Here is a 12,416-nt window from a genome sequence, read left to right as displayed (position 1 = left end):
TTTATACCGGGATTAGCGCAGATCAGATGCCGGCTCCGGCCACGCCTCCCGACCGGCCAGCCGGGGGCGGGGCCAGGCCACCTTCAGCCGGGTGACATTCCAGGAGTGCACCAGGCCAGGGACGGCGAGTGGGCGGATGCGAACGCGAGCCAATGAAGGGGCGGGACCAGAACGCCCCCAGTCCCCCAGCTTGCGGGTGCAGGGGGCGTGGCCCCAACCCCTCCGGTTCTCCAAGTGGGGGCCTGGGCCGAGCCGTCGCGTAGCAACGCCCCGCCCCGCCCCCTGGGCGGCCTCGGGCGCCTGCCCCCAGCATGGCCTGGCAAGGCTGGCCTTCGTCGTGGCTGTGGGTCGCCAGCTGCGGGCTGCTGCTCCTGGTCCTTGTCCTGCTTGCGAGCCCCAGCAGCTGCCGAGCGCGGCGGACCCTCCGTAGCCTGTTCATGGCGCGTAGCAAGCGGCTGCTCTTCCGAATCGGGTTCGTGCCGGGCTCCGACGGGATGCGGGGCTCGGGAAAGCGGTCGCGCTGGAAAGGGGGACTGAAGAGGGGTGCTGGGGGAGGGTTTAGGGGTTCTGACGGGGCTAGGGCTAGGGGATCCAGGGCCAGAAAAGAGCGATCGGAGAGGCAGGCTGGAGAAGCCACTGATCTGGGGGGACTGAGGAAGAGAAGTTGGGGGTGGAAAATTGGGTTGGGCTGGGGAAAGCAGTTTGCGGCGGGGGTGGGGTGGGGAGCAGGCCAGGGTAGCCAGAGAAAGGGGGCGTTGAGAGGACATCTGGAGAAAAGAGCCAGATGAGGGGCTGGAGACAAGGGAGCTGGAAAAGAGAGCAGGTGCAGGAGCCCGGGCTCCCGCCACCCCCGCAAGCTCCTCCAGTGGGCAGGTGCTGGTGAGAAGGAATGTCTCAGACCTTCTAAGTCTCACGTGAAACCGCTAACTCCTTCCATGTGTCCCTGTCCCTCTCCCCATCGCTCAACTCCCTACCATTCAATGTAAGCTCTTCTGTCCCAAGAGAGAGTCCCAACTCTGTAGGTCGGTCTGTCCCTTTCCTTCAGTCCCCTCCCCCACCAATCCTGGCCCCTGTCATAAGCCTCAGGCTGTGAAATCCGACCGTAATCACTCAGCCTGACTTCTCGCTGGTTCACTGACCTCCAGTGACTTTTTCCTTTCTGACCACCCTCCACCCCCACCCCAGTCCTCATTCTTCCCTTCCACCTACTTCTGCTCCTTCCTGGGCCAAGCAAGGGTGGCGACCAGCCCTGTTCTGCCACAGAAACACTAAAAGGCAGGGAAGGAGCCACAAGAGGAAGGCTTCCTAGGGTCTCTATCCCCTTCCCATTACCAGCAGGGCCAGGGGGCAGGACCTCAGGCCCCAGTTGAAGCACGGTGATGTTGGGCCTGGGAACTATGGGAGCCCTGGCCCCAGGCCAGGCTCGGGGGAGGACCTAAGCAGGGAATTTCCTGAGTTTCAGAGAAGACATTGTACAATTCACCCCTCCTCCCCTGACCACCCCAGATATCCCAGAAGCTTCACCCCTAGGACTGTGCTCACACTCACTCTAAGACAAAGAGATATAAGGGCGCAGTGGGGGAAAAACTGGAAAAACATAGGGTGGGGGGGAATCTTGCACGTGTGCCTTTTGGGGCATTCGCATCTCTAATAGCCCAAACAGTGGTCACATTCTCAATGCTGCTCCAACTAAGTCACCACTGCTCTGCATTAAAATAATGAGATTTACAAATATTCAAATATCTGCATATTTAGGATTTAAAAGAATATTTCTCCTTACAAAATTTATGGAAATTTTGTTGCTATATTTGGGGAGGGATTTTTAAATCTACTTCCAGCTTTCAAAATTGGTAACATTGAAATCACACAAATGGCCTGAGGAAGTGAAAACTAAGTTTCCACAAGAGACTGGAATCAGAAGTCCTGAGATCAAAATTCCCAAGGTCGCCACCTCAGGATCCTGAGGGTTTGGCTAGTCCTAGAACTTGGGGTGTGGGAGTTTCCAAATCCTCAAACTTGGAATTCTGAGAGCTTCTTTGGAATTCAGTATTCCGTGGGCTTTCCTGTGGCTGGATTTCAAGGTTGCCTTGGAATCAACTCCCCAAATTTGCAGAGCAGAAGGGCGTGCCTGGAATCAGAATCCCAGATCCTGCCCCTCCAGGGTCTGGGAAACAATCAGTCCAGTCCCTTGGGGGAGAAGCCGCTGGCTGCTGGGAGGGACAGGGGGTGTTAGCAGGAAACGGTCTGAGGGAAATGGGCAGGTGTCAGTGCTGTGAGGGTGCCTCCAGGAAGGATGGAGAGGGAGGGGGACAGGATGGGGCAGGACATGATGGGAGGGGCAGAGCACATGGGCACACTCCATCCTAAATGTGTGGCCGAGAGGACCACAAGTAGAAGATTCTGTTGGAGGCTGGAAAGTGGACAATGGAGATAGGAAGCAATGGCTGGGAGAGGAGTCGTTGTTGATGTTATCATTAATAACAATACTCACTGGTGTTTGACAGTGTTATTAAGGGCTTTCCTCAAACATAACCACCGTTGTCTTGGCATGGGGATAACGGGGCACAATGGAGGGTTGATTTGGGCTAACCTGAGGTAGACACACACATTTGGGGCTCTGCGGGGCCTGGGAGGCAGCGTGTAGTAGTTAAGCACAGAGCACGTGGGGACAGACAATCTGCTTTAGAATCCTAGCTTTTGTTCCTTAGTAGCCACGTGACCTTGGACTAATAACTCAGCCTCTCTGTGCCTCAGTTGTTTGCATCTGTAAACGGGCCTGGTGATAATGCCTATCTCACAGGGCTCCTGTGAGGATCAAATGAAATTCTACTGAGGGCCTGGCTTGTAGTAAGTGCTCAGGAAATGTTAGCAATTGCTCATTCTATAGCATGGGGGATGGGTGGGAGGGAGGATACATGGCGCTGGGCCATGGCTCCTTCTGGAGCTTCCTTTTTTTTTTTTTTTTTTAAATAGGCACCCAGATAGCTTTAATTGGGGAGGCTTGTCAACTTCTTTTTTTATTTTTTTTGGCCGCACCATGCGGCATGTGGGATCTTAGTTACTTGACCAGGGATCTAACCGGTGCCCCCTGCAGTGGAGGCATGGAGTCTTTTTTTTTCTTTTATAAATGTATTTACTATTTATTTTTGGCTGCGTTGGGTCTTCGTTGCTGTGCACGGGCTTTCTCTAGTTGCAGAGAGCTGGGGGCTACTCTTTGTTGTGGTGCACGGGCCTCTCATTGCAGTGGCTTCTCTTGTTGCAGAGCATGGGCTCCAGGGTGTGCGGGCTTCAGTAGTTGTGGCACACAGGCTCGGTAGTTGTGGCGCACGGGCTTAATTACTCCGCGGCATGTGGGATCTTCCTGGACCAGGGCTTGAACCCGTGTCTCCTGCATTGGCTGGCGGATTCTTAACCACTGCGCCGCCAGGGAAGCCCGAGGCACGGCGTCTTAACCACTGGACCACCAGGGAAGCCCCTCACTTTTTTTTTTTTTTTGGAGCTTCCTTACATGCTTCTACTCCTGTCTTCCAAGCCTATCCTGCCCACGTACCCATCAGGAAATCCCACAACCCTTCATTCATTCAGTGACCCCCCTAACTGCCCTGGGTCGAGATTGTGGGATCACTGATATGAGCGGAGTCTGGTCGCCGTTCTCAAGGAGTCGGGGAGAGGAGCATGTGAACAGGCACCCTAACTGGCAGGAGGCAGGGCGTGACAGTTTCCCCCAGGAGGAACAGAGTGTGCTTGAGGAGGCTGGGATCCGGAGTGTGTGCTCCCCCTATGTGTGCCTCCTGCTTCATGCCTCAGTTTCCCTTTTTCCCCTTTGCCTTCTCAGTGGTAGTTGAGGAGGTTTGAGTAGAGAAAGGGCCCCTGAGCAGAGCCTGTCTGCAGGGGGTGGGGCGGGGAGGGGGGTGAATGGGGAATTAGGCTGGGAATGCCTTGAGAATGTCTGAGAAAGTGGAAAGCACTTGGCCTCTGTGGATGGACAGTCCTAGCTGACAAAACCTTCCCACCCTCCCTGACCAAGTGCTCTCTTCACTCCTAAGCATAGATGATCTTTCTTGAACCTCCTGACCCAAGTGAAACCAGCTGTCTCAGGACAAACCTTGCTTGCTCCACTTCTGAAAGAGGAAAGCCCTTCTCTGGGGCCAGTGAGGACCACTGGCTTGATTTCAAAGGGTGGCAAAGGTCCTGAGCTGAGGACTCTTGAGTGAATGACCTACCTGCTCGTGGCCCGAAGAAAGGCCACATAGAGGCAGTGGTCTGGGCCATCCACAGCACAGCCTGCAGGAAGGGAGCAGGGAGGGTCCTTCTCCTTTCTGCAGGCCTTGGGACCTTGGAGAGCTGCAGTGTCACCATCTACAGCGGCCCCTCGGCTGGATGGCTCCCAGTGCCCCCTTCCCCAGGCCACGTTGCCTACAGAGTGGAGTCCACACCCCTCACCCAAAGGGGCTCTCCCACATCCCCTCCGGACCCATCTCCCCCAAGCCCATCTTCCCCAGGCTCTGTGTTCTTGCTGTACTTCTGTCTGGGGCCTGCCAGGCCTTCCTCCCTACATCAAATTTTGTTGCATCAAAGCTCATCTTCAAAATATATCCAAAATCGAGCACTTAACCCACCTCCACTGCTACCACCCTGGGCCAGCCTGTGGTCGCCTCTCACCTCATCTCCTAAATTGACAGCTCCCTTCAGCCTTTGTACCCCCAGCGCACTCTCAGCATAGCAACCAGGATGAAACTGTTAAGACTGAAGTCAGAAATGTGTCACTTCTCTGCTTAGATCCCTCCAGAATGGCTCAAAGGCCCTGAGTGGCCGCCGATCCCCAACCTCACTTGTTTTTGGTATGCTGTTCACCTTGCTCGTTGGGCTTCGGCCATACAGGCCACTTTGTTGTTCCTCAAACACTCTGAGACAGTCTGACCTCCAAGACCTCTCGCTGTCTTGTCTCACTAGAACTTTCTTCCCCCAGATGGCCACATGGCTGTGCCTCTCTTCCTTCAGGTCTCTGCTCAAATGTCGCCTTATTCGAGAGGCCTACCCTGACCACCCTGTGTAAAAATAGCAAGGCCCCCACGCCTGCGCTCTGTTACTCTACGCTGCTAGGTTATTCTCCGTAGTACATATCACCGCATGACATCCTGTATATCGACTTGCCTATTGTTTATTGGTTTTCTTTCCCAGGCTGAATATGAGCCACATGAAAGAAGAAACTTCTTTCACTGCTGTATCCCAGCTTCCAGAACAGTGCCCGGCACAGAGCTGGTGCTTGTTAAAGGGCTTTTTTTTAACATCTTTAGTGGAGTAGAATTGCTTTACAATGGTGTGTTAGTTGCTGCTTTACGACAAAGTGAATCAGCTATACATATACATATATCCCCATGTTAAAGGGCTTTTAAATGAATAAATAGCTTGGCCCAAGTCCCATCTCCTCTACAAAGCCTGCCCGGCCTCCCCAGTCAAAATTCATCTCCGCCTCCAGTGACCCCCGGCAGGCCTGTGTCTTGACCTGACGCAGGCACTGCCCCTCTCCTGGTCATGGGGAAATGGTCCCCCTACCCCCCAAGGCCTGCTGGCAGCTTCCGGAAACTCTCCTTCTTGAGGGCCTTTTTAGCTATCTCCTTATCTTCAGTTTCCTCAGTTCTGAGAAAGCACAGAGCAGCTAGTGGCTCGACTTGTTCCTGAGGGGCCTCAGAGCAGGCTGTGCTCCAGTAGGACTCTGTGTCCTGGTGGCTGTCCAGGTCCCTCAGCCCTCAGACAGGCATTTCCGGTTTGGTTTCATAAAGACTGCCTGTCACTGGTCAGATGCAAAGCCTGGGAAAACCTGGGTCCCGGGGGTGCAGGAGAGGAGAAGCCAAAAGCACCCCCCGACCAGAGAAGCCTCTCAGCCTGGGCTTGCTGTCCAGCTGGTAGAATCTGGGGCCAGGGCCTAGCTGGGACAGACAGCCCCCAGGCCTCTCTCAGAGCTGCCCAGGATGGCAAGACTGCTCAAGGGAGGAGGGGGAGAAGAAGGGCTTCATTGTGTGTTCTCCACAGCCAGCCAAAAGAAGGGGGTGGGGAGGGGCTGTGTCTCACTGCCCCAGCTGTCCCTGGTGGCCTCCCATGGGCTGGAGGTTCAGGCTCAGATACCAAAGACGCCACACTCTGGTTCAGCGAGGCAAGGAGTGAAAGGTATGCCTGTGGCCCTCACTGGGGCGACAGGGTGCTGTGTCCTGCAGCCCCGACCCGACCCGCGGGGAGGGCCCTCAGGCACCTTCCAGGCTGCCCCAGGCCTGCTGCCGCCACCCCAGCCCCGCCCTGCAGAGTGGTTTTTCTGTCTCCCAGTGGGTCCCAGAGGACCAATTAGGAAACTTTCTTTTCTTTTTGGTGAGGCCACAGTGGGTAGTTCCGGGCCCCAGAACTGCTGAATCAGAATCCAGGAGGGGCGGGGTGGGGGGCAGAGCCGGGGTAAGCAAAAGAGGAAAATGTCAGAATCTTTTTGTTTCACCAGCACTCCGAGATTGTTCTGATGCATTCGGACACATTCTGACCCTGCTTGGGGACCCCGTGGCAGGGAGTTAGAATTCCACATCAGGCCCTGGGGAGGTCAATGTCATCTTGTAAGTGACGTGAACTTCCTGGACTCAGCTGCTCATTCAGAGAAAAGGAGCACTTGGGGGTTTTTGTTTGTTTGTTTTAATTTAGTTTAAATTTTTTATTTTTGGCTGCGTTGAGTCTTCGTTGCTGTGTGCAGACTTTCTCTATTTGCGGCGGGCAGGGGCTTCTCTTCGTTGCGGTGCATGGGCTTCTCATTGCTGTGGCTTATCTTGTTGCGGAGCACAGGCTCTAGGCTCATGGGCTTCAGTAGGTGTGGCACGCGGGCTCAGTAGTTGTGGCGCACGGGCTTCAGTTGTTGTGAGCACGGGCTTAGTTGCTCCGTTCCATGTGGGATCTTCCCGGACCAGGGCTCGAACCCTTGTCCCCTGCATTGGCAGGCAGATTCTTAACCACTGCGCCACCAGGGAAGCCCGAGCACTTGGTTTTACAGAGAGAGAAACTGAGGCTTGGAGAGTGAGTTCCTGCTTCTTGCCTCGGGCAACAGAAGAAAGGAAGCTGTGGGGCCGCCTTACAGGAGGCAGAGAAGGCCAGGTTCTTCCCAGGGTCTCATTCACTTCCACATTGTCCCATCTTTTTTTTTTTTTTTTTTTGTGGTACGAGGTCCTCTCACTGTTGTGGCCTCTCCCGTTGCGGAGCACAGGCTCAGCGGCCATGCCCTCACGGACCCAGCCGCTCCGCGGCATGTGGGATCTTCGCGGACCGGGGCACGAACCCGTGTCCCCTGCATCGGCAGGCGGACTCTCAACCACTGCGCCACCAGGGAAGCCCCCACATTGTCCCATCTTTTTTCCTAAATTCTCTTCTCCATCTGGCTCGTGATGCTCCCCACGGAGCCATCCACCCAGTCATAAGTCCAGGGTAGAGAATGGCAGAGCCTAGATTGAAAGGGGTCTTCTCCTGAGAGTTACGGGGGTCTCTGACCCTCTGTAGTCCTCGGGGAAACTGCTGCATATGTAAGGAGTTGGTCTGGGGAGAGAAGTCACAGCATTCAAAGGGGTCTGTGTCTCAAAGAGACTAAAACTAGTGCTCCAGGAGGTCCCAGAGGCCAGATCCTGGGCTGTGTGTCTGGAACACTGTAACCACCCTGACAGATCAGTTTTCCCAGCAAAGGCCCTCAGAGGAGCTGGGTCTGCCCCCGAATAGTTCAGGCCCACTCATCTCATCCTACCCTCTTATTTGGGGTTTGCAATGGTTAAGAGTGTGGACTCCGGGGTCAGGCTGCCTCAGGTGAATCTCTGCCGCTCTGTGATCTTCAGCAAATCCCTTCCCCCCCCTCTGGGCTCCACTGTCCTTGTCTGTAAAATGGAGGAAATAATGATACTTGCCTCAGGGTTGCTTGGAGGATGACAGGAAATAATTGATGGGAGGCACTTAGCTCACAGGTGGTATCTAGGAAAGCTGTGGGCAAAGTCATTATTATTAAAGATGAGGCCAGTGGGCTCTGGAGAGATGCTCTAACCTGTATGGGCAGAGCCGGGACTATGGACCCATCTTCAGACCCCCTTTCCTCTGTCCTGCCACATCTCTTCGACTTTAGAAGTTGGGATTGTGTGCCCCAGTGACACTGCCCCATCCATGCTCTTGGGTCTAGGTGAGCTGCATGGCAGGGCACGCTGCTCTGCCATGTGGGTGCATCTGGGAGAGGGGAGGGACTTGGAAGCAGGCGGGTGAGGAGGGGAGGGGAGAACAGGGGCAGAGGTAGCTGTAACTTGGGCCCTGGATGCTCCCACCGGCCCTCACAGGATCCACTGGCCTGGCACGGGGCCAGTCAGGTGGGATCACAGTGTTGACAATCCTTTTTCTGTGCCTGTCACTTTATTTTTTTTAAATAAATTTATTTATTTATTTATTTTGGCTGCACTGAGTCTTCATTGCTGCGTGCGGGCTTTCTCTAGTTGCGGCGAGCGGGGGCTACTCTTTGTTGTGGTGCGCGGGCTTCTCATTGCAGTGGCTTTTCTTGTTGCGGAGCACGGGCTCTAGGCACACGGGCTCAGTAGTTGTGGATCACAGGCTCTAGAGCACAGGCTCAGTAGTTGTGGTGCACGGGCTTAGTTGCTCCGCAGCATGTGGAATCTTCCCAGACCAAGGCTCGAACCCGTGTCCCCTGCATTGGCAGGCAGATTCTTAACCACTGTGCCACCAGGGAAGTCCTGTGCCCGTCACTTTAATACCTGCACGCCTGGCCCTGCCCTGCCTTTCCTGGTCACTAAGCCAGCATTTTGTGGGTCCCAGTTCTGTGCTGGGCTAGTGCTGGGGGCAGCCATAGGGGTGCAGAGGAGCCACGAGGAGAAGGCTGGTGACTGCCTGCCCCCTGCACGGCGCTGATTAGGGCTCCGGGTAGAAGTTGACAAGGCCCAGCCACTGCAGGGCTCGCCTGCCCCTGGAGGCGCGGGGAGAGGCTGAGTGCCCCCGATGGAGCAGGGGAAGATCGCTTTCTGCTGGGACAATCGGGAGCCGGCTTTGAATCCAGCCCTGAAGGATGCTTAGGGTTCTAGTAAGTAGAAAGGCTGAGAACTCCCCGGGAGCCAGGCAGGACTGTACTTCTGAAATTTTAATGAGTTGTTTCAGGCATTCAGAAGAAGATAGATAGTATAACAATCCCCCCACCTCCCAGCTTAAGAAAGAAAATATTACAGATGCTGTGAAGCCCGTGCCCACCTCCCCACCCACCTTCTCCCTGCCCCTGAGGAAGCCCTGCTAATGTGCGTGTCGACTATCCCCTCAGCTGCCTTTATTCTTTTACTATTGATACATATGTCTCTGTCCCTAAACAACACCAATGATGGTCTTGCGTGCTTTGGCATTTTAGATAAATACCGTCAGGTTACCTGTTTTCTCTGTGGCATGTCTGCTTGAGCTCTGTGCGGGCTGAGGGCTGGTGCTCTAGATCATTCGCTTTCCTGGATGTATGGTTTTCCACGGTCTGAACAGGTCACCACTTATTTATCCACTGTGCCTTTGACAGACATTTAGGCGGGTCTGATTGTTCACTCTTGGGACAGGGGCCGTCCGGGAGGAGGGGCCAGAGACTTGCCTCCTCCCAGCCCACAGAGGGCTTGCCTGGGGGTTGGACACCCTCCCATCAGCAATGCGGAGCCACTGAAGGCTTTTGCGCAGGAGTAGGATGCAGTCAAAGGAGGTGCTTTAGGAACTTAAACGTTTGCCAGAAGTTTGCAGTTTGCTTCAGAGGCAGAGAGCTGGATGAAGGAGGCTTTCGGAAGGGCCTCACTGAGAGCTTCTAGGGCCTGTTCCCAGGGTTGAGCCCATGCGGGGCGGGGGGGTGGGGGTGGAAAGCGAAATTGAGAGGAATCCTGTCTGGGTCACCTACACTGGGGAAAGGGTTAAAGGGGCGCTCAAGTTGTGTAACTACGAGGATGACAGGGCCTTTCCTAGAAAGAGAGGCAGCAGGAGGAAGAGCTGACAAGCGTGGTTATGGACCCTGGTGATTGTGACACGGCCGAACGGCTGATGCAGGAGGAGACGGAGCTCAGGGACTCGAGAGAGACTCGTGAGAAATTCATTGTCAGGGAAGGACCAGGCCTGGAGAGAGTGGCCCAGGGCCACTAGGTCCTCAGGCCCCTCCCCCCGCTCTGCACCGATCCAGACCTCAGGCCCACAAGGGCCACCCCGGCCAGCAGAGTTCTCGGGTCTGGCAACCATCCCCACCTTTCTCCACCTCCAACATCGCCTCTAGGCCGGACCCTTGTCATCTCCCCCACTGAGTGACTCGGTTCCCCTGCCACCTTCCACTCTGCTCCCTTTCACTGTACCTTCTGACAGCAACTGAGTGAGCTCTTCAAAAAGAAAGTCAGGGCTTCCCTGGTGGCTCAGTGGTTGAGAGTCCGCCTGCCGATGCAGGGGACACGGGTTCGCGCCCCGGTCCGCGAAGATCCCACATGCCGCGGAGCGGCTGGACCCGTGAGCCATGGCCTCCGAGCCTGCGCGTCCGGAGTCTGTGCTCCGCAAAGGGAGAGGCCACAGCTGTGAGAGGCCCGCGTACCGCAAAAAAAAAAAGGGAAGTCAGAACACATGCTTCCCCACTTTAAAACCCACCAGCAGTTTTCCACCTCCTCTCCGTGGCCTGGTGCCTGCACACCTTGCTGACCCCTTCTCTGGCTAGAGACTTCGAGGCCTCCTGGCAACTCCTAGAACGTGCCCTACTCGTGCCTGCCCCAGGGCGCTGGTGCTACGCCGCCCCAGACAGTCTGCACTGCTGTCTCCCTCATCTGTTTCCTGCTCAGGCGTCGCCCTCAGAGAAGGGGCCTTCCCCGACCACCCTGTCTGCAGTAAGACCATCTTCTTTCCCACGACAGTTAACGGCTTGCATGTCAAGTGTTTTGATTTCCGGTTTGGTGTCTGTTGGCTGCTCCTCTATGTTGGCAGGGTGCCATCTGTCTTGTTCTCTGCCGTCCGCACCCTGTCCAGCATGTGCAGTAAGTATCTGCTGGAGAAAGTCAGTGAAAGAGCAGGGCCTTGTTTACTGCAGCTTCCTAGTGCCCAGTCCCTGCGCTTGTTCATCTTCGCTGGAGCACAAAGCACATATAATAAGTATCCAATAAGGGAAGACAGGGAACATTTACCAGTCGCTCCCAGATGTGGACGGCCATGTTCTAGCAGCTATGAGGGGTGCCCGGCTGAATGTGGGAAGGAAACACCTTCCACCTGTCAGGCCCTGGAGAATGTTAACATTTGTCATCTTGTTGTATGTCAATGAATCTTCACACAGATGAGAAGCCTGATCTGTGAGACCATTGACTTGCCCAAGTTCTCAGACCAAGGATGGGCCAAGCCGTGACTGGAACCCAGACCTTTCTGTTGCCAGAGCCCCTGCACTTTCCATAAGCCTAAGTAGGAAGAAATGAAGTCAGGAACAGGACTCCGGGCATGGATGCAGGGTGGTGTCTGGGCACAGAGGAAAGGGTGATTTTATTTTCTTATTTATTATTTAAAAATTTTTCATTTTGAAATCATTTCAGAGTTGCAAAGTTCGTACAAAGAATTCCCATGTACCCCTCACCCAGCTCCCCTGAACGTTAACATCTTTCATAGCCATGGTACAGTTATCAAAACCAAGAAATCAACGTCCATACAAACTAGTAACCACTCTCTAGACTTTACTGAAATTTTGCACACTGTCCCCCTAACATTCTTTTTCTGGTCTGGAATCCAATCCAGGGTATTTAGGTTGTTCCAACCCATCCCCTCTGGCTGGGCATCTCTGCTGTGCCAAGTCTTTGTTAGTCCGGCAGCACAGCAGGGAGAAAGGAGAGAATCAGCAGCTCCCACTAGCTCTCACCCCCCTCCGGGTGTTTGGTACCTCTTACTTGCCTGTTCTTGGTGTCCCTTCCCCAGATTCTCACACGGCCTTTCCCTCATTTCTTGGAAATGTCACCTCCTCAAAGAGGCCTTCCGTGACTGACTACCAGTTCTAGAATAGCAGCTCCTGTCCTCATTCTCTGTCCTTTTGCCTTGTTTATTTCGTCATCTTCACTTGACAGTATGTTTATTGTCCTGTCTGTCCCACTAGAATATAAGCTTCAAGAAGGCAGGGACTCTGCCTTACTCACTGTGTGCCCAGAGCAGGCTAATAGCAAGGCCTCACTAAATATTGTGGAATGAGTGAAAGTAGGAAGTGGCTGAAATGGGTTTAAAAATAAAAACAGGGTCTATGAAAAAACAGACATAAAGACACATAAAGGATGGCAAGGGGCTTCCCTGGTGGCACAGTGGTTAAGAATCCGCCTGCCAATGCGGGGACACAGGTTTGTGAACCCTGGTCTGGGAAGATCCCACATGCCGCGGAGCAACTAAGCCCGTGTGCC

General features: G+C 54.6%; 1 protein-coding gene across 1 annotated transcript in view; it reads left to right on the top strand.

Moving 5' to 3' along the window:
- The first annotated feature begins 311 nt into the window (after positions 1 to 311).
- Positions 312 to 12,416, top strand: part of PNKD (PNKD metallo-beta-lactamase domain containing) — a 19,749-nt gene continuing 7,644 nt past the window's right edge. Inside the window, exon 1 of the mRNA XM_060016123.1 lies at positions 312 to 472. Within this exon, the coding sequence (XP_059872106.1) occupies positions 312 to 472 (161 nt within the window). The remainder of the gene's footprint in view (positions 473 to 12,416) is intronic.

This window comes from Delphinus delphis, chromosome 7 (genome assembly GCF_949987515.2).
Source record: "Delphinus delphis chromosome 7, mDelDel1.2, whole genome shotgun sequence".
Lineage (NCBI taxonomy): Eukaryota > Metazoa > Chordata > Mammalia > Artiodactyla > Delphinidae > Delphinus > Delphinus delphis.
Note: the sequence above shows the minus strand (reverse complement) of the source record. Positions and strands in the feature narration are given on the sequence as shown.